The sequence below is a fragment of the Eurytemora carolleeae genome, unplaced genomic scaffold (genome assembly GCF_000591075.1).
Source record: "Eurytemora carolleeae unplaced genomic scaffold, Eaff_2.0 scaffold1364, whole genome shotgun sequence".
NCBI lineage: Eukaryota > Metazoa > Arthropoda > Copepoda > Calanoida > Temoridae > Eurytemora > Eurytemora carolleeae.
The window spans coordinates 22,217-43,764 of NW_019397251.1; the positions used below are offsets into that span (position 1 = coordinate 22,217).

Here is a 21,548-nt window from a genome sequence, read left to right on the forward strand (position 1 = left end):
CAAATTCAGAAAAATGAAAATGATAAAATTTTTCGAGATTTTGGTTTTCATTTCAATCTCCACAGGGCGAACATTCAGAGGAGGAGAACTCTCTAGGTACACTTTTTTACAGGGTGTCAATAAAATATATCTGTCCGAAAAAAAGAGGAAAAATATTTGCATGACCAATTATGAAAATTGATTTAAATGTCGTCTTCCGGCCTATTCAAAGTGGGTCTTACTGTATACATGTGACAACAGATTTTACGTTTTTTTCTGTTGCATGATATTGTTAAAATGTTACATTTTGTGACCTTTTTAACCAGATGCATTAAAAGTTGACATTATTTTCTATTTTGTATTTTGTACAAATTGTGGAATGTGGGGTCTCGGATATCCTACAACACATTTAATTCTACATTTTTCAATATTTGGATAAAATAATTTCAAGTTAAATATTTAATATTTACGTATAGACGTATTATCCTGATATCCTACAACACATTTAATTCTATATTTATCAATATTTTGATAAAATAATTTCAAGATAAATATTTAATATTTTAGCTCTGAAATGTCTGAGTTGAAGTTGATGATGGCAGGTTAGAATAATAATGCAAAATATAACTATCTATATACAAAACAACATCAAATAAACATCAAGAATTTGATTTTTCCCACAAAATATATTACTTTTACAAATATGAAGCAAATTTCAAAAACAAGTGAATTAAAACTTAATAAAAAAGTTTAAACTAAACTTTAAAATTTCATTTAAAAGTTATATTTCTGGAGGCTGTTTACATAATAAAAAGTTTGCTTATGTACATATATCTAGATACAATTTCATTCATATTCAGATTTTTATTCAAAGACAAAGCATGAGATATTACAAATAAGCAATCACAATTTACAATGCAGTTTGGACCCGCCTAACTAGGGTTGGTTGTTTTGAGTGATTGGCCCGTTTTATAAATGAAAAGTTTGATACACACATTTTTTAAAGGCATACTTGGCTTATTTTTTTCTTTTTTTAGACATAGCTGATTGTTATTTATATATGGCTGATTTTGTCTTGATATAATTGATCACTGTCTATATATAGCTGATTATTATCTAGATATAGCTGATTATTGTCTAGATATAGCTGATTATGGTCTGTATATAACTGATTTTTGTCTGGATAAAGCTTTTTTTGTCTAGATATAGCTGATTATTGTCTAGATATAGGTGATTATTGTCTATATATATAGCTGATTATTGTATATACTTAGCTGATTATCTATATAATAACTGACTATTGTCTAGATATAGCTGATGACGGAGATATGTCTGATATGAAGATACCTCTACCTCCACAAACAATTATGAAAAGGTATTTAGCACAATTATTAACTCTTTAAAAATTCACAATTTCTGAACATTCTATAGAAACTTAAACTTTTGATATGTCAAACTATGAATTACGGATTCAAGGTTTATAAATAACTAAGGTTTATACAAGTACAATCTGGGTGCAAAATTAAAAAACTATAAAAAAGAAAATGTGGCAAGTCTTAGTTTATTTATCGTACTTTGGTAAGTTTTTTTCAGACGTGAAGAGTCGCAGAGATGCATTTTAGGAACTAAGGAATACTGCCCGGGAGAAATTCTATTCAGGTTAGATCAAGATCGAGATCAAGATCAAGATCAAGATCAAGATCAAGATCAAGATCAAGATCAAGATCAAGATCAAGATCAAGATCAAGATCAAGATCAAGATCAAGATCAACATCAAGATCAAGATCAAGTTCAAGATCAAGATCAAGATCAAGATCAAGATCTTCCTTATTTTTACTGAGACAAACTAGGTTTACAGAGTACTGTTGTGAATCAAACATACCTCTATAAAGAAATGGAAGGCAATCTAAAATAAAGTCAACTGTACAGTCCCTTCAATTATAATATCGTGTACTGTACAGTCCCTTCAATTATAATATCGTGTACTGTACAGGATTGGACAGAACAGAGTGAAAGCTAAGATTTGTCACCCTAACTCCAAGTTTAAGACTGTCAAGATTCCAGCTGATTATCAAGAACTAGAGAGGTGCCAGCACAGGTAAAAAAATAGTGATAAAATCATTATTTGGCGAGATGAGGCAAGCGGATATAACGATTTTGTCCTTAAATTCCAGAAAAATAGGACTTTTTCCTCCCTATTTTTTTTGTCGGCATGTATGTGTTGTAAACAAAAAAGTATAAAAAGATAACTCCGTAAGTTTAAAGATGTTGAATTATAGATCAACGCGTGAATGTGATTTAATTCAATTAGAAGAAACCGCATGCATGCATGCATGCTGGGTATGAATTTTAGATGTATGAATTGTAGACTGCTCCGCAAAAAAAAACTTAAAACTCAAAACTAAAAGGAGTCTTGAAATATATCATATCATTGGGGTAAAATGGAGACCCTCTTTTTCAAGACCCCAGTGCAATATCATCGGAAACCCCAAGATTGGAAACTACAAGATTTTTATCGGAGACCCATAGATTTTCATGGAAGACCCAAAAATTTCGTTGAAGACCCGAATATTTCATTGGAGACCCGAATATTTCATTGGAGACCCCGAGTTTTCATGTTGAAATTGGCTGTGAAATCTTTGGGTTTCCGATGAGAACGCATTTGTGGTCGTCCTGTTATGATGATTTTTCCAGGACTCAACTATAAAATGTACATGCTCTATAAAATGTACAAAATACTGGACAAAATGTTTGAAATAAGGGCGTTGTTATGGAAAACCCCGAGGTCAAGACTTGGTAACATTAAATAATCGGCACGATATTGTCTAAAGTTATGTTTTTCTGTGAGTATATTTTTTAAATATTTTGATTTAGGTAAAAAAACGAAAAATATTTAAAAATCACATTCACTGCATATTAAACCTTAAATTGCAACTTAAAAGATGAAAAAAAATCTTTTATTTGTTTTGATGTTGTGTAGAGGAATGGAGTACTGTGATGGTGAGATGCTTCGCGGATTTACAGGCTGGGGATTTGTACAGCAGTGTACTAATGGTCGTCTTCAACTAGAAGCAAGGTCAAATAGACAGGTAAAGAAACATACATTATAAATACAGGATAAGACTTCAGAGACGACTGTAAAGAATTTATTCAGTCTTTATAAATTTACTATGTGGTTGTTTGTTCATGAAAACTTGTTTTTTTTTTCAAAATATAATGGTTTGAAGGTTACGGGTGCAGGAATTGACTAGGGCGCATTCGGGTTTTTTATTATTTCGTTCGTTCATCCTTCGTTAACGACCCATTTTGTTCGTTTTTTAAATAATTAAAGAAAAGTTTATTTCGTTCAAGGTACTAATGCAAGGAAAGTTAATTGCGGTCGTGTATACTCTGCGTACATATTGAAACCAGTTCTCTCTGGGCGGAATTTGTAAACAAGAAAAGATGCATCAGCGCTCGTCTAGTATCCGAGGATAAAAACATTTAATGTTGATAATATTGAAAATTACCATATAGATTCCTAAGACCAGAACATTTCATAGATTATTTTTGTGAAAATGGATTCCATAATTTCACACCTCATTATAGACTGTCTTTGTAATTTTGAGTATGCCTCCATTGAAAAGAGGGGGCATGCCTTCTTCAAAATGGTATCCTTAAGAAACATTTGTTGCGGAAGATAGCGATGATTTTCTATTTGGTTCAATTCTGATAATTCCTTCATTGCTTCAGAAGCAAGAAATGTGTAAGTTACTTTTTTTATAGAAACCAAAACGCAAAATCATGGAGCATTGTTCAGACAAAGCTTTTCAAGGTATCGAATCTAATTCTTTAAACTTTAAGCTATATTAAAGGTCAATGTTATGGTTAACTCTGAAGACTATTTGGTTCAATTCTGATAATTCCTTCATTGCTTCAGAAGCAAGAAATGTGTAAGTTACTTTTTTTATAGAAACTAAAACGCAAAATCATGGAGCATTGTTCAGACAAAGCTTTTCAAGGTATCGAATCTAACTCTTTAAACTTTAAGCTATATTAAAGGTCAATGTTATGGTTAACTCTGAAGACTACTGTCTATATTTTTCTCTAATTGAAAAAATTCATGAGTCTTAAACTACAATTGTGGTTGACTACTAAAAGAGAGGAGGTCATTGTTTTTCAAATCAGAAATTGTTTACAACAAAATGATACATTTTATAAGCACATTGAAGGATAGGTTTAAATTATAAAATGGTTCGGCAATAACGTTTTTTTACCTTAAACAAATTAATAATTAAACTGTATTTTCTTGTGAATAACTTTACACAGGAAAATGTATACATTGTATTACTTAAAAACTATTTGACATATTACTCAGTTTTTAACAGTGTATTTAAAAATATTTGTGTCACAAAATGCCATTTAAACATTTGAAATAAGTAAAGGATTTTTGGTACACTTAAAGAGAGTACAATGTGCAAATATCAAATCAGAAGAAAGTACTGAGCTTCTCAGTAATTTTTTGATAATTGAAAAGCAATATATTTAAAACTTTTTTCAGGTTTATTTTTAGATAAAATTTTATGAATCAACGGTAGAATGGCTTGTTAAGACTTTGGACGTTTTTGTTGCGGTTTTCTAAAGATTTATTTTATAACGAACCTTGATTAACATCGCACACAGAAGATTTACACAGATATAACAAAACAGAAAATTGTTTCTGCCCTAACAGTGCTTGCTTGTTAAATAATACATGCTCAGGCTTGAAACAAAAGAATGATTTTAATAAAAGTTAATCCAAAGAAATTGAGTCTTTGCCACAAACTCAAATTTTCTAATTCCTATATCTTTACAACCAGATGGTATAAACCGATAATATTTCAAGCTTAGACTATTTGATCTAACAGAATTCATAGTTTGAAATATCAAAGGTCTACGACATTGGGGGGAAACAGTTAGAGTTTGTGGCAAAAACTCATTTCCTTTGGCTAACACTATTTACCGATTTTTAAATTATGTATCTTAAGCCAAAAATGATAGAGTACGGAAATGAAAAAAGTTTTTTACAATTTGCTAAGACGTATTATAAATGCGTAATTTTTGATTGAAATAACTAAAACAAATGTATTTTTATGTAGAGATATATAATTAAATACAGCGTGGCGTCCCAATGATATTTAAACAAACTTTAAACTAAAGTAAATTGTTAGTATGTTTGAAATCTTATATCATGTTTTCAATCATACCTCCTTCTATTAAAGAACCATTGAGTATATATTCTATCATACCTCCTTCTATTAAAGAACCATTGAGTATATGTAACTGGATAAATTTGTTTTCTCATATTTATTTGTAAGATCAAAATTAGAGGAGTTATGAGGTCACAAAGTCACACCAGTAACGTTTCAAAAAGTTGACCGTCCTCTTCTGTTTAGTTTACAGTGACCTTGACCTATTTCTCCTCGGATGTAATGATATTGGAAGGTATTTTTAATTGTCTCATATTTAAGGGAACGCAAACTTAATTTCAAGTCATTCTCAATAAATCTACATGTTCATGCTTCGACAAAGGTATCAAGGGTACCATACTGACCCGAACATGCCACTCTATAAATGGAAAGTCATTTTAAATTACGCTTATAGAACCTTAAAGATCTTAATGTATATGATATGGATTCTAAGCGAGAAATCTACAGTTTTAAAGGTTGAGGTTCATATTTAGGATGGATGATGGCTGCGGCTTGTATTGTTTGAAAACCGGTTTTACTGTACACACTTCCTGCCAGTTGCTGCCGAACACTTTATTTAAACATGGTGACAGGAACGGTCGGAGAAAGAGACTCCAATGAACTGAATATGGCAGAGTCCCTGAATAAAAGAAAGTCAAACCACCCTGGATTCCAGGGGAGGGAATTTGAGCTTAAGAAAAAGATTTGAGCTGTTTTCCAGTATTGCTGGTTGATCCCATTTTATAGGGTTGCCCACAAAATGCGTCGTTATTCTTAAATTCTCGGATCTTGCAACTGTAAAGATGTTTCTGTCTTTTCCAAATCATTTAATAAATAACTTTAAACCTAGAAAACAAAATTCATCCTTCAAGTTCTTATATTTTTAGAGTTCCAGGTTTTCATCTTTTGTGAGTAACCCTGTAGTAACCCTGTATAACATTTAAAGTTTTAATCCACATATTCATCAACAAAAGCTTTACGAATATTAGCTCATACAGTGAGAACCAGAAAAATATAGGAAAACGACATTGAGTTATAATTGAAAACCTTTGTCAAAAGCAAAAACTTTTTCTAGTTATTCGTATTAAATCATTAACTAAGGAAAATTGGTCTGTTTACACCATACTATTGCTGCATCTCTAAGGTCAAAACTTGCGTACAAAAGCATCTTTATATTCCAAAATTTTCTGGTTCTCACTGTATCATTTTAGCATATTTAAAATTAAAATATTTTACCTCAGACAAACAGACATAAATTCTTCCAGAGTTATCTGTCCGTCTCCGTTCAAATCCAACCTCTGGAAATTCAAAATTTGATAAGCTAATTTTTACAATGTATAGGCTTATTTAATTGGCTTGTTTCTATCAAATAATCGTCAAAATTGATGAACAAATCATGACCTTAAAGGTAGTGTTCCCGATAAAAGGAGGTATAGGCTGATATCGAATTGAATTAGATGTCACAAAATTGATGAACAAATCATGACCTTAAAGGTAGTGTTCCCGATAATAGGAGGTATAGGCTGATATCGAATTGAATTAGATGTCACAAAATCGCTACTAATTTTACTAATATCTGTTGCGTTTTAAGGAGAAACGTTTTAAAAAACGTCTCATGCCGAAGACTACAAATTCATGGAGTTGCATCATTCAATTCAGATCGTAAATATTTCAATTCATGGAGTTGCATCATTCAATTCAGATCGTAAATATTTCAATTTTCTTAAGAATTAGAAGTTACAACCTATTACTATCAAATTCAATTTGATGCATTCATATAGAGTTTATATTTCATAATAGTTTTATTCATTTTGATACAATATACTACCACAACTATTTGGCTGCTAAGTGACTCTCCATATTTCAAGGATTTTGTTGTGAGATATCTCCTTTTTGGTCGGAATATAATGCAAAAACCTTACCTTGAAAATGATTTCAGATTTTCTGGTGATAAAAACTTCATTAGGCCCTCCTCCTTTCTCCTTTTCTCCCCCTGGATGTCCCAATAAATCATAAACCTGGAACATTTTATTTCTCAAAATTAAAATATTTTGATGAAATCTCAAAACTTTAACAGATATTTCAAAACATCTTTACTAAGTTTCCCCCTGCCTCTTCCTTGCTCTTACTTAATTATAAACCTTCCCCTTCTTTCAATCTCGTTAAAAAGTACTTTGCACCAGCATGCTATCTATAATTAACCCAGAAATTTTAAAGCTCCAAATCCAGAGGAACATAATAAAGGTCTTAAAAAGGAAATTTGCTTTTTGTATGTTATCTGTCTAAATCCCATTTTCAAACTCTCCTAATGACTGTTTTATATAAAAGTATTTCCAGGGCCCAAAAGGTTCTTGAGCACGCTTGAAAAACGGTAATATTTGTTGTACAAAAAAGGGTGGTTTAAACAATTAAGTAAATTCCACTCTACATATTTTCTACTCTGTAAATAATTAAGTAAATTCCACTCTACATATTTTTTTACTCTGTAAATGTCTTCTACTTGAGTGTACGGAGTGGAGTAGAGTGGATGATTGGTTCTTCACATTCTTTATTCAGTCTTGACTAGAAATCAGGGATTTCACTTTACATACTTTATATCTTCCCTCTGCCCACCTCCCCTCACATCCTCTTCATCCCAACTTCTCCCCCTCCCCTTCCATCCCCCCCTTCTTCCCACCATCCTTCAACTCCTTCTTATATATTACCCTCCCCCATCTATTCTATCTATTTCATCTATTTAATCTATTCCATCTATTACATCTATCCCATCTATCCCATCTATTCCATCTATTTCATCTATTTAATCTATTCCATCTATTCCATCTATTCCATCTATTCCATCAATCCCATCTATTCCATCTATTCCATCTATTCCATCTATTCCATCTATTCCATCTATCCCATCCATCCCATCTATTCCATCTATTCCATCTATTCCATCTATTCCATCTATTCCATCTATTCCATCTATCCCATCTATTCCATCTATTTCATCTATTCCACCTATTCCATCTATTCCATCTATTCCAATTATTATATCTATTCCATCTATTCTATCTATTTCATCTATTCCATCTATTCCATTTATTATATCTATTTCATGTGATTAGAAAACTCTAACCGAGGTGGTGATATCTCGTATTTCTTCTTGAGTTAGAACTCCGTCCTTAAAAAGTAATATCAATTAATACCTTAATTAATATATATACTCCGATCCTGGAAAAATAAACCAAGATTTCAAATGTATTATCATGAGGAAAAACGCAAAAAAGTTATCATCTTTCAAGTTTTCTTTTCAAATAATTTAATTGATACTTTTAAATGCTTATTTCCATTATAATAATTAAATAAAACGTCCGCAAGTGTTTAAAGATTGATTTAAAGATTTTGATAAACGGTTAAAACTATAAGGGGGTTAAGACACCAAATTGTGAATGCATGCCATTTTGACTCTTACGTTTGTAGAAATGTAGGAGGGCGTTGACAATAAGATGTTAGGTTGGCTAGTTGAATAATTGGCTAGTTGGTTCATTGGTTTGTTGGTTCATTGGTTAGTTGGTTCATTGGTTAGTTGGTTCATTGGTTAACTCATTATACTAAATCCATCTTAAAATCACTCATTAACCAACTTTGTGATATTTTAAGATGCAATACTCAGTCAAATTTGTCAACAATTTCATTGTAAAACAGTTTAAGAATTTAACACACAAAATATTAATCTTAAGTAGAATTGAAAAAATGGTTTGAGTTGTGTTTTTTTGCGTGACGCGGCTGAATTTTTTAAAATCACACTTTAAAAGCCCTAAATATACATTCAAAAAAGTAGTTTTGCCCGGAAGAGTCAAATGTGGTGGTACGGAAGGGGAAATAGTGGTGGGTCATGGCTGCCGGAAGAGAAAAAAGCTAATATGTGGCACGGAAGGGGAAATAGTGGTGGCTCATGGCCGCCTGCCTTCCACCGCTCGCAGTACACTTTGGCCGCAAGATGTCTCAAGCAATATTCTTATTTGATAGATAGATAATCCGGACAGACACAGTGGGACATTACAGTTTGGCCGCTATATGTCTCAAGCAATATTCTTATCTGATAGATAGATAATCAGGACACACACATTGGGTGCAGTACACTTTGGCCGCTAGATGTCTCAAGCAATATTCTGATAGATTTAGGACGCACACAGTCGAACACTGTAGTGTCAGGAAGAAACCATAAATAGCATAAATATTACCTTGTTAATGTCGTATACAGAAAATGCCCACCGTAGACGCTCCTCAGCTGTTCCCTAAGTAGGGAAAATATTAATGGATAGTTCACAAATTATTACAAAGTATGGTTTCCACGAAATGGCTAAATCTTTTGCGCAAAATTTGCGCTATTTTCGCGCAAATTTTATTTTTGCGAACTTTTGCGCTATTTTTGCGCATGAAACGCAATGAGTTTTGCGCGGTTTTGCGCTATTTATTTTGCGCAATTTGCGCAAAACCGGAAATATTTTTTGCGAAAGTTGCGCATGAAACGAAATTTTAGTTTTGCGCAATTTTTTTTGCGCAATTTGCGCAAAACCGCAAGTTTTACGCAAAATGTAACTTTTTAGGCACATTGTCAAAAATTGATATTCTAAGCTTAGAATTAAACAACTGAAGATTTATTCCATATACAAAAAAAAATATTAACATACGAGTATGATAACGATTATACTACACTCAATTGGTTACTTCCAGTTACAAAAAGTTTAAATTAAGGGACCAAAATTAATAAAATAGAAATTAGAGAGTGTGAAACTTGGCAATATTTTAATCCTATTAAATAATTTCAAGTGACCCTTAAAAGCTTTGCCTAATCAAGTATGAATTATATTCTTAAATTTTTTTAATCAAATTTCTGAAATCTTTTTAATCTCATATAAAATAATGCAAGAAAGTAACCAATGCCTGAAGAATCCACTTTTAGGAAATATGCATGTCCAAAACTAAAATTGTCGAGAAAATTGTGAGATTTGAACTCTTCTTAACTGTCATTGGTCAATTATGTAAAAGTGACCAATAGGAAGACATTCCAAAACAAGATTTTTCCAGAATTGAATTCTAAGAAACACACACCGTCACCAACCGTTTGATTTTTACGAAATTGCGGAATTGCGCAAAACTCTAGTTACGGAATTGCGCAAAACTTGAGTTTCGCAAAAGCGGAATAGGGCAATTTTGCGCGAAATGACTTTTGCGAATGATTGCGCAAATTGTTGTTTTTTCGCGCAAAATTGATGCGCAGAGAAAGAAAAATTTTGCGTTTTGTTCCGCAAAAATTGCGCAAAAGTTTTGCGAATGGAAACCCCATTACAAAGACACCACACAAATCTACTCTCGGCTAAGGAATCAAAATTACATGAGTGCTTTTATCCGACCATGGATATCAGACTATAGACGTCCAAATCTTAGTTCATGTCTAAAATTTAACATATACCAAAAAACGTTGGCTTGTATATAGACATTAAAGGAATAGAGTCTTTGCCACGAAAGATTATCTTGTCAACCCACTGTCGTCGACATTACATATTTCAACTAGGAATTCTGTTAAATTCTGTTTAAAATATCAAAGTATCATATTGCAAATATATAGAGATTTATAGAAAATCTGAGTTTTTGGCAAAGATTTAATTCCTTCCTTGTTTTAAATTCAAGTGAAATAAAATAAAAAATGAAAAAAATATTTTCAATTTGTTTAGTTTGGTTTACCTTAATGAGCATCGCCAAGCCCAGAGCAAAGTCCTATAAAATATTTGTTTTAGTTCTTAAAAGTTAAGAAACAATTAAATAAGTGAAATCAATATGGAGGGATAATTTTTAATGCCATTTAGATTTTTAAACCACGTTCGAATTCAATCCTATACAATCATTATAGTATCTCATCTTAAAATTAAAATTATAATTATTATAATTAAAGTATTGCCTCAGACTCTCTTTTTAATCTCAATATCTTTGCAACCTGATGATGTATTACTAAAGTTATAGGACATCAGGTTATACAGATAAAAGGAATAGAAAATTAGAGATAATGGGGTGCGGGGGGGAGCTGTTCCCAATCAAGTTTAAGAAAAAACTATCAAAGGGAAAGTTGTAAAGTATAATAGGATGCAGTGAAAATCAAAATAAGATTTCATGACTTTTTGAGCATCTTTTTGTTAAAAAAATATCGATTAAAAAGTTTCAATATTTTAGAAATTTCAGTTATTGGTCAAAAAAACAGATTTCTTTAAAAAATCCCAATAGATTACTTCTTTTTACTTTTTTCTTATTCTGATAATTAAAATGAAAAAAATCTAACTCTATATTGTTGGTTTATATTCTTATATATGGTTGATTTATATTCTTATATATGGTTGGTTTATATTCTTATATATGGTTGGTTTATATTCTTATATATGGTTGGTTTATATTCTTATATATGGTTGGTTTATATTCTTATATATGGTTGGTTTATATTCTTATATATGGTTGGTTTATATTCTTATATATGGTTGGTTTATATTCTTATATATGGTTGGTTTATATTCTTATATATGGTTGGTTTATATTCTTATATATGGTTGGTTTATATTCTTATATATGGTTGGTTTATATTCTTATATATGGTTGGTTTATATTCTTATATATGGTTGGTTTATATTCTTATATATGGTTGGTTTATATTCTTATATATGGTTGGTTTATATTCTTATATATGGTTGGTTTATATTCTTATATATGGTTGGTTTATATTCTTATATATGGTTGGTTTATATTCTTATATATGGTTGGTTTNTTAGACACTTCATGACAAATAGACAGGCTGACACTTATACAAATATTTAGATTGACATTTAGACACTTCATGACAAATAGACAGGCTGACACTTATACAAATATTTAGATTGACATTTAGACACTTCATGACAAATAGACAGGCTGACACTTATACAAATATTTAGATTGACATTTAGACACTTCATGACAAATAGACTGGCTGACACTTATACAAATATTTAGATTGACATTTAGACAGCTAGACAGATATACATGCTGACAGCTAGACAGCTTTACAGCTTTACAGCTAGACAGCTAGACAGCTAGACAGCTAGACACCTAGACAGCTAGACAGCTAGACAGCAAGGCAAAATAGACAGACTGACGCCTAGGCACCTAGACAACTAAACAAATAGACAGGCGGAGACCTGGACAGCTAAACAGATAGACAAATAGACAGGCTGAAAACTAGACACCAAGACAGCTAGACACATAGAAGGGCTGACAAATAGACAGGCCGACACATAGCCAGCTAGATAGCTACGCTTGTGTCCCTATGTGGCATCTAGAGCCAGGTGGGTTGTGTCCTGGTTGACTCTCATATTGAACGGGTTTGGCCTGACACCTGGACTGCTAGACAGCTATAAAAATAGACAGGCTGACACCTATAAGACAGCACTGTAAATATGAATATGCGGCCACGAATTTAAATTTTAAAATTCTATTCAAATCTTGTTGGAGTAGATTATTTTTCCACGTCTGTCAACATCCTGATTTATATTCCTTCTATTCAACATCCTTCAATCCAACACATAGTATGAAGGTATTATATTAATCAACAGTTTATTTAGCTTTACATTTATCATGTTTTCAAATATATCTTTAATATAAATATTATATCTACATATATAAATATATAACCTACCTTAAAGGTACATTGTTATAGTTACAAAAAAATAATTCAGTAATTTGGTTTATTTTTACATCTAACATGGTTTCAAACATATCTGTGTGGTGTAAATTATAGTAAACCTAGAGGGGGATATTATGCAAATATCCAATTATGAATTATAGTAAACCTAAAGTGGGATGTTATGCAAATATCCAATTATGAATTATAGTAAACCTAGAGGAGGATATTATGCAAATATCCAATTATGAATTAGGTGCCACAGCTTAATCTTTATCTTTTCGGGTAATAAACTTTATATATATTATATACAGTATACACTAATAAACAAATATATATATATTGGTTCTATTCATTACAGTAACACAGTCCAAACATTAAGACTACGTAGATATATGGTGGTCCTAATGCATATTGGCAGTAAATTGAGATTTTCAGACCTAAAAATTTGAAAAGATTGAAAAAGGATAATTTTAGAATTTGAATCCAAATGTGAAAGGTTCTTGTCCTTTTTTTTTAGTTTGGAGTAATCTATATTTGTCTGTTTGTTTGTCTGTCGATAAGGCTGAGAGAAACCAGTTTTGGATTTTTAAAACCAAAAAAGTATTTTATCATTAATCATTTTGAACGAACATATGGATTGATTCTACGTTTTTTTTTCAAATCATTTAATGGGAGAAAAATAAACAATTTTTTTAGAATTTTCTCTTTTAACTAATTATTTTTTTTATAAATTGAAGTTTCTAAAAAATAAGCCGATTAGTATTTTTTTCTTCAGTTTTTTCTATTTGATATCGAAAATGTTACACTCATTCACTCCCAAGTTTATTCACCTCATTACAGGTTTTTGGAAATGGAAAATCGTATTGTATACAAAGCCAACAAACCATGTCTGATGGTTCGCGCCGTTTAAAAAAAACGAAAACTTTTAATTGTTTTTCTTCAAGTATACATGGAAGCTGAGTTTACCTTAGGTTAGAAGTTTAGTCATGAGAGTGGGAGTACTGGGAGTACTGGGAACACTGGTTGTGGGAGATGGGTTATAGCCGTAGTTCATGTAATTGACTTATTATGAGAAAGTTCTGTATTTAACTTTCTATGCTTGTCACTTACATTCTTATAGTAATTAAATCATTTAATGTAATTAACGATTTCTAGGAACTATGATTACTTCACTGAACCTTCTCTCTACATCTTGTTACCTAATGGTTTAAACCTCTGATAGAAAATTTACATCAGAGAGATAATATCTATATATATATGTATCATGCACTTTATTTAAGAAGATTATTTGGCCGCAAGGTACAGGGTTACCCACAAAGGATGAGACTGTAAAGACGACCTAAAACTCTTTTATATGTGATTCCAAGGTTGAATTAGGTCTTTTTCCTTAAATTATAGTTTTTTATGGCATTTTTATTGAGTGGGTATAAGTATAAGACGTTTTTAACCATTTTCTCCTTATATAGAAAACAGATATTAGTAGGCATCGATAAAAAATTTAATTCTATATCAGTCTAGCATATACACCCTTTCATTTTTAACGAACACTCCCTTTAAAGTGATTGTGTGTTGTAAATTCAAATTAAAGGAATTGTGTGTTTAATTACCTCGAATGTAATGAGCCCTGTGCTCCTTCTGTCCAAAGCTGAGAATATATAATTGGAGTAGGAACTCAGATTAGCTAAATACATTTTGAATTAACAAATCAATCTCTTTAACTCTACTAAAAGGATCTGAGCTAAACACTTTCGAATGGGATATCCTTAATCCCGATCGGTTAATTAATCTGGAGATTAATAACAGGAGGAGAACCAGCATTATTTAATCTCAAGATTAAGAAAAAGAGTGGGATCAAGCATTAATCACGATATCCACTATTTAAAAGTTCCAAGCTCTGTAGCCGTATAATTTAAAGTTTAAGTGATCGTTTATTTAAAGATTTGCATGTCTGATTCACTTTCGGAACGTAAAACTGTTGTCTGAGTTACAGTCAGGAAGATATCGTCGTCGTAAAATGTGTTAAATTCTTAAGCTCTAATGCAAAAATTCATTAGTCAATTTTTTAAGAAAACCCATGGCAACTGATAAGGTTGATCTGCAATGTCACCCGGAAAAGAGTTTTTATTTGACCTGCACAAACATTTTTAAATGTTCAATTTTAAGATATAAATTAATAAAATCAAAAAGAGGATCCGTAAATCAAACTATTAAATGATATGGAGGAAGGAATTAATTGAAGTTAGACTCTTTCAGAGGATTTCGGAATTTTTAGAGAGAAACAGATTTTGAAACATAACTCAACATTTTATTTGATATAAAATTAAAAAATTAATCAATAAGTTTGAGAAGAAAGTCTAATAGATGTTTTTATATTGTAAAGACTTTAATTAAAAAGTGGATTTTTTATAGTTAAAATTGCTGCAATACCGACAAGAGCTTTTTTTGAAGAAAAAAGTGATTAAAGTGGACTGTTCATGAAATATCGTTACCTCCTGGAGGGACTGTTCATGAAATATCGTTACCTCCTAGAGGGACTGTTCATGAAATATCGAAACCTCCTAGAGGGACTGTTCATTAAATATGGTTACCTCCTAGAGGGACTGTTCATGAAATATCGTTACCTCCTAGAGGGACTGTTCATGAATTATGGTTACCTCCTAGAGGGACTGTTCATGAAATATCGTTACCTCATAGAGGGACTGTTCATGAAATATCGTTACCTCCTAGAGGGACTGTTTTTGAAATATCGTTACCTCCTAGAGGGACTGTTCATGAATTATGGTTACACCCTAGAGGGACTGTTCATGAAATATCGTTACCTCCTAGAGAGACTGTTCATAAAATATCGTTACCTCCTAGAGGGACTGTTCATGAATCATGGTTACCTCCTAGAGGGACTGTTTATGAAATATCGAAATCTCCTAGATGGACTGTTCATGAAATATCGTTACCTTTAGAGGGACTGTTCATGAATTATGGTTACCTCCTAGAGGGAAGAATTTCGAGAATATTGTATGAAATATCTCTGGTGTAATTAACCCAGCTGGGCACTCGTTTTTAAAACTGGCGTACATCCTCTTTAATTCGGGAACACTAAACCTTAATATTGAAAATTAAATGGACTGCCATTTAAATTTGAAGTGATATTCTTTTCACCTTTGATTTGATCAGTATAAATGTGGAAATATTGTAGTTATTCTAGGTTTTTAAATTTTCTTTCTACGATTTTTTTCATTGTTTCTTATAAACAAGAAATGCGCAAGTTACTTTAGCAGAGAAACGAAATAAACAGTTTAAATGAACAACAACATGTATGCTTAATTCATACTTGATCAGACAAAGCTAGTAAGGGCACCGTTGTATATCAGACAGTGCCATCTTTACCTGGAGGGTTACTTGAAATAACGCTTACACTCAATTGAAGAAATTATTTGAAAAATCCAAATTCTTTTTTCCCTTTTCATCAAACTGCAGATTAGTGTCAGGATGATTTTAATTTTATTCAAAAACTAAAAAGGAAAAAGAAAATTGATCAAAGATGAGAAAAGTTAAAAATAAAAAAAGAATTATTTTTCGTAAAAAAGAGAAAACCATTTCCAACTAGGCGTAAACTCGATTTCCAAATTGAAAATATTTAATCTAAATCAAATTTTTTTTTTCCAAATCGAATTTGTGCGGTCTTTCATTTATTAAGGAACTAGCTAAAGGGCCCTGGCGTTGCCCGTGGAAACTTTTTTTTTAAAAATATTGAAACAAAAATTTATTGAATTTTTTTAGTGTCCACAAAAAATTTCAGTCGAATTGGTCCAGCCGTTTGGCCGGCTATAGAAAGCATATATATATACGATCATGTCTCGTTTTATTATAAGGATTATTATAAAGTCATCCCTTTTGAAATTTCAAAGAATTAAAAAAGCATCAGCATCAGTAGACATAATTATATCTAAATCATTTCTGGAATGTTGTACTTATTAATCTCCTTTCGCTCTAATTTAATCAATATATTACAAAACTGTGATTTTAAACTATGATATCTGCTGGATCAAATCTTAAAATGTTGCAATGATAACTGCTTTAACTGATTGCTACTACAGAAACTTGTCAAAAACTTTTAAGAGAAACGAGTTTTGGTTGAGAAAAAAAGCAAAAATATTAATCTAAATACTGTTTTATTTGAGATTTTAGTGACTTACCCAGTTGTAGCAGATAGAGAAGTGATGCTGTTAGGCCTATACCTAGCTGGTATCTCTAGGTCTAGTAGTAGAGGTTCTAGGTAATAATACTGTTAGGTCTATATATATACCTAGCTAGGTGGTATCTCTAGGTCTAGTAGTAGAGGTTCTATGTAATAATACTGTTAGGTCTATTATACCTAACTGATATCTTTCGGTCTATTAGTAGAGGTTCTAGGTAATAATATTGTTAGGTCTATACCTAGCTGGTATATCTAGGTCTAGTAGTAGAGGTTCTAGGTAATAATACTGTTTGGTCTATACCTAGCTGGTATCTCTGGGTCTAGTAGTTGAGGTTCTATGTAATAATACTGTAAGGTTCATATACTTAGCTGGTAACTTAGGTTTAGTAGTAGAGGTCCTAGGTAATAACACTGTTAGGTCTATACCTAGCTTGTATCTCTAGGTCTAGTAGTAGAGGGGTTCTAGGTAATAATACTGTTAGGCTTATACCTAGCTGGTATCTCTTGGTCTAGTAGTAGAGGTTCAATGAAATAATACTGTAAGGTTTATATACCTAGCTGGTAACTTAGGTTTAGTAGTACTGGTTCTAGGTAATAATACTGTTAGGTCTATATACCTAGCTGGTATCTCTAGGTCTAGTAGTAGAGGCTCTATGTAATAATACTGTTATGCCTATATATATATCTAGCTGGTATCTCCAGGTCTAGTAGTAGAGGTTATAGGTGATAACAACGTTAGGTCTATGCCTAGCTCCTATCTCTAGGTCTAGAAGTAGAGGTTCTATGTTATAATACTGTTAGGTCTATACCTAGCTGGTATCTCTTGGTCTAGTAGTAGAGGTTCTATGAAATAATACTGTAAGGTTTATATACCTAGCTAGTAACTTAGGTTTAGTAGTACAGGTTCTAGGTAATAATACTGTTAGGTCTATATACCTACCTGGTATCTCTAGGTCTAATAGTAGAGGTTCTAGGTAATATTACTGCTAGGTCTATATATATATACCTAGCTGGTATCTCTATGTCTAGTATTACAGGTTCTAGGTAATAATACTGTTAGGTCTATTATACCTAACTGATATCTTTAGGTCTAATAGTAGAGGCTCTTGGTAATAGTTCTGACAGGTCTATATAAACTGGCTGCTTTCTCTAGGTCTAGTAGTAGATGTTCTAGGTAATAATAGTGTTAGGTCTATATATATATACCTAGCTGGTATCTCTAGGTCTAGTAGTAGAGGTTCTAGGTAATAATACTGCTAGGTCTATGCCTAGCTATTATCTCTAGGTCTAGTACTAGAGGTTCCAGGTAATAATACTGTTAGATCTATCTAAGGTTTGCACCATCAGGTTGCAAAGATGTAAAGATTATAAAGTTAGAGCCTGAAGCGTGTAATCATTTTTATGGTGTAAGTAATGCTTTATAATTTTTGATAAAAGCGTGTTTTTGTACTGTTTAGATAGATAATGTTTTAGAGAATATGTAAGTTCTTAGAAAGGTCAAAGTTCTAAAGTTTCCTTATCTATATATGTATGTTTAGACAAATCTTGTTAAGGTAAAAGGTTTAGAAAAATACACCAAGAAGAGAAACTTTGTAAAATATGCATGTTTTTAGTGCTAACCCTATCTCTTGCTGAGGTACTTTATTAATGTAAGGGTGTCTGGATAGGGCGGGGGNGAGGAGATATTGATAATTTAGTAAATTTATATTATGCCCAAAATGTAAAAATAAAACACAGTATTTAACATTTCGGTCATCGTTTTAGTTATTTTTGAATACATGGTCAATATTCATAATTCTTATTTTGGAAAATTTAAAAATATTTTTATTCTTTTGTAAATTAATAACAAAACCAGAATAATACTTATGCTAATAATAAGTATTTTATCAAATTAAAAAATATTTGGGACATAAAAATAAACTTCTTAAGGGGTAAAATCATAAAATGAAATTTCGTTTTTTAAATTCTAAATTAAAATATCAGGAATTTTCTTATTTTCAATAACAAGATTCTCTGAACAGTGCCATGTCAACAATTGTATAGAAAAGAAACCCCAAATATTCAAATTATTATTCAGCAAAATTCAAGAAATTAATCAGTTGCCAGGTTGCATCAAGAATCTTAAACATTTTTTTTTATAGTTTAATTTTTATTTTTTTAGGATTTTTATAAACAAGCCCAAATTTTTGATTTTCGTAAATTTTTAAAAATCCACGAAGAAATTGTAAATCCCCCCAAAAAATTGTATTGTTTCAACAAAGAGAAAATGCTGAAAGATTAAGCAAAAATTAAAGTTGAAATAGAAGATGGGCGCGACGCGCCCTGATAGAGGTTTAGCAAATTATTGAAATATTACTTTCTCCATGAATGACTCCTGTTGCAGCATGACGGAGAAACTTCCAAACCCTGAAATAGATTGCTATGTCACTTAAGTAAAATATTATAAATATTGATATTTAATTCATATTTGAAGAGCCAAATCTTTAAAGGGTTCGGTTGTGAAACAGGCATTGCCATTTTCGTTTAAAAGGTCACTTGAAATTACGCTTACAGTCCCTTTAACTTTTTAGCTCATTCACCTTGCGGTCTTGTAGAAAAAATGTCCAATTCAAAATTTGTCGGACTATGGACTAAGTATGTACTGTACTGTACTGTACTGTACTGTACTGTACTAATATTAGAGGGTTACCCGCAAGGATGAGGCTTTTAAGACGACTGTGGGGATTTTATTTAGTTTTTCTTATATACCAATAAAAAAAACATATTTAAAGTAAAAACAGGCGAAATCTTCATATCATCATGTTTAATTAGTCTTGGGTCCTGGAAATAGATTTATTGATATTTCGTTTTTATTTGTATGCGTGAGCTTGTGCCCACAACCCTTATCCAAAAATAAATTATTAAAGATAAAAAATTAGTCTTGGGTCATCGTTAAAGTCTCCTATTTTCTGGGAAACCCTGTAAATGCATTTATGATACTTTCAAATAGTGAAGCTCTAGCTATTTTTGATAAGCTAACTAAAATAATTTACTCCGACATTGAATGGAAATATAAGAAAATTGCACAACAGGTTAAAAAGCAGGCTTTCTATAGCTGAGAGTAAAACTATATACAATAATAGAATAAATGGCCTCCGAAAAACATAACTGCAACAATAATAAAGATGGCTGACTAAAATGATAAATGACTACCTGAAAAGGAAAGGTTTCTGTTTCCGCCTAGATGGCCGGGGCTCCTCGCCAGAATCCTGAAAAAGTTGGATTTGGCAAAGTTCCGTTAGGTTCTGTCTGCCGTTTTGTCCGACGCCCCCCCCCCCTCCTAGAAAAGGAATTAAAGTAAATATATATGGTTGCAATGCATGCTCATAGCCCAATTTTTCAAGGCCAGCTCATTGAACAAAAAAATAGACCCCTAACTTTGGCTGCTATGCTCTCTCAATAAACTTGTATTTTGCAATCCTGCTTTGCAACTTTATGAAGACCTTAGATATTTTTGCAACGTTATGTAGACCTTTGATATTTTTGAAACGTTATGTAGGCCTTTGATATTTTTGCAACGTTAAGCAGACCTTTGATACTACGAACTGTGAAAACTAGATGAACAAATTTAAAGTTTAAAATATAATATTCATTCCAGAATGTGTTGAACTCCACAGGCAGCCGAAGTACATTTGTATTTCCGAGCCGGATCAACCTTTGCAGTCCCAGTTTGTACTGTACAAAGCTCTATGAACAGGACTAGTCGGTGCAACAAGGTTGACGCGGTCAGACTTTATGCTTCATATAGATTGAATTTACTTTTACTAAAGAGGCAGAGGTGCGACAATCCTTCTCTGTCTACTGTTGTTTCATCAATTCGCAGGTGTTATTTTTATGAAAACCGGTATTGATAATTATCAATTTTAGGATGGAAAAACAGGGATAATTAACTTATTTTTGATTAAACAACGGTTCGAAGGTTACCGTTGTGAATCGGACATGCCACAATAAATGGAGGGTCACTAGAAATTAGGCCGACAATCCCTTTACAGCAGCTGGTTTGAAAAGTAGGAAGTATGGAGATTATATATCCTGTAGTGTATGTATGTATACAATAAAATCTAATAAAACAGTATTAAATTCCAGACATGAAAACACAATTTTTGGCTCCGCTTCTGAATATGATTTGATACACAGGATACAATGCCAAAAGATGTATGAGTTTCTCAGTTCTCGATAATATACAAATTAGTAGAATTAATTAAGTAAAAGGGGGGGAAGGGGATATCATAAAATCTAATTATAGTTCTGTAAAATTTTCTCAGATTTGTTTAAGATGAAAAATAATCGTTATTCTGTGGTTTGTCCGTTTTTAACAAAAAAATAAAACTCTGATGGAAATTAAGATACAGAGTTACCTACAATGAATGAGGCTTTAGAGACGACTGTACGGAATAAATACTTTTTTATATGCATGGTTTCCTGAATAAACCAT

The 21,548-nt window shown here is 31.8% G+C and overlaps 2 protein-coding genes across 2 annotated transcripts; one reads left to right on the forward strand and one right to left on the reverse strand.

Moving 5' to 3' along the window:
- Window positions 1-3,230, forward strand: LOC111713042 (uncharacterized). The gene is made up of 7 exons (XM_023487832.1): window positions 1-96; window positions 547-581; window positions 1,288-1,354; window positions 1,573-1,638; window positions 1,973-2,077; window positions 2,960-3,068; window positions 3,207-3,230. Exons 1-7 carry the CDS (start codon window positions 14-16, stop codon window positions 3,228-3,230), a joined length of 489 nt encoding a protein of 162 aa, XP_023343600.1. The 5' UTR covers window positions 1-13.
- A 1,670-nt stretch (window positions 3,231-4,900) lies between these two features.
- Window positions 4,901-21,548, reverse strand: LOC111713043 (Kv channel-interacting protein 1). The gene is made up of 12 exons (XM_023487833.1): window positions 21,516-21,548; window positions 20,267-20,322; window positions 19,431-19,480; window positions 17,073-17,148; window positions 15,863-15,978; window positions 14,487-14,560; window positions 10,920-10,952; window positions 9,416-9,469; window positions 8,308-8,352; window positions 7,109-7,204; window positions 6,423-6,484; window positions 4,901-5,826 (listed from the first exon to the last, which is right to left on the reverse strand). The coding sequence occupies exons 1-12, from the start codon at window positions 21,546-21,548 to the stop codon at window positions 5,760-5,762; spliced, it is 762 nt and encodes a 253-aa protein (XP_023343601.1). The 3' UTR covers window positions 4,901-5,759.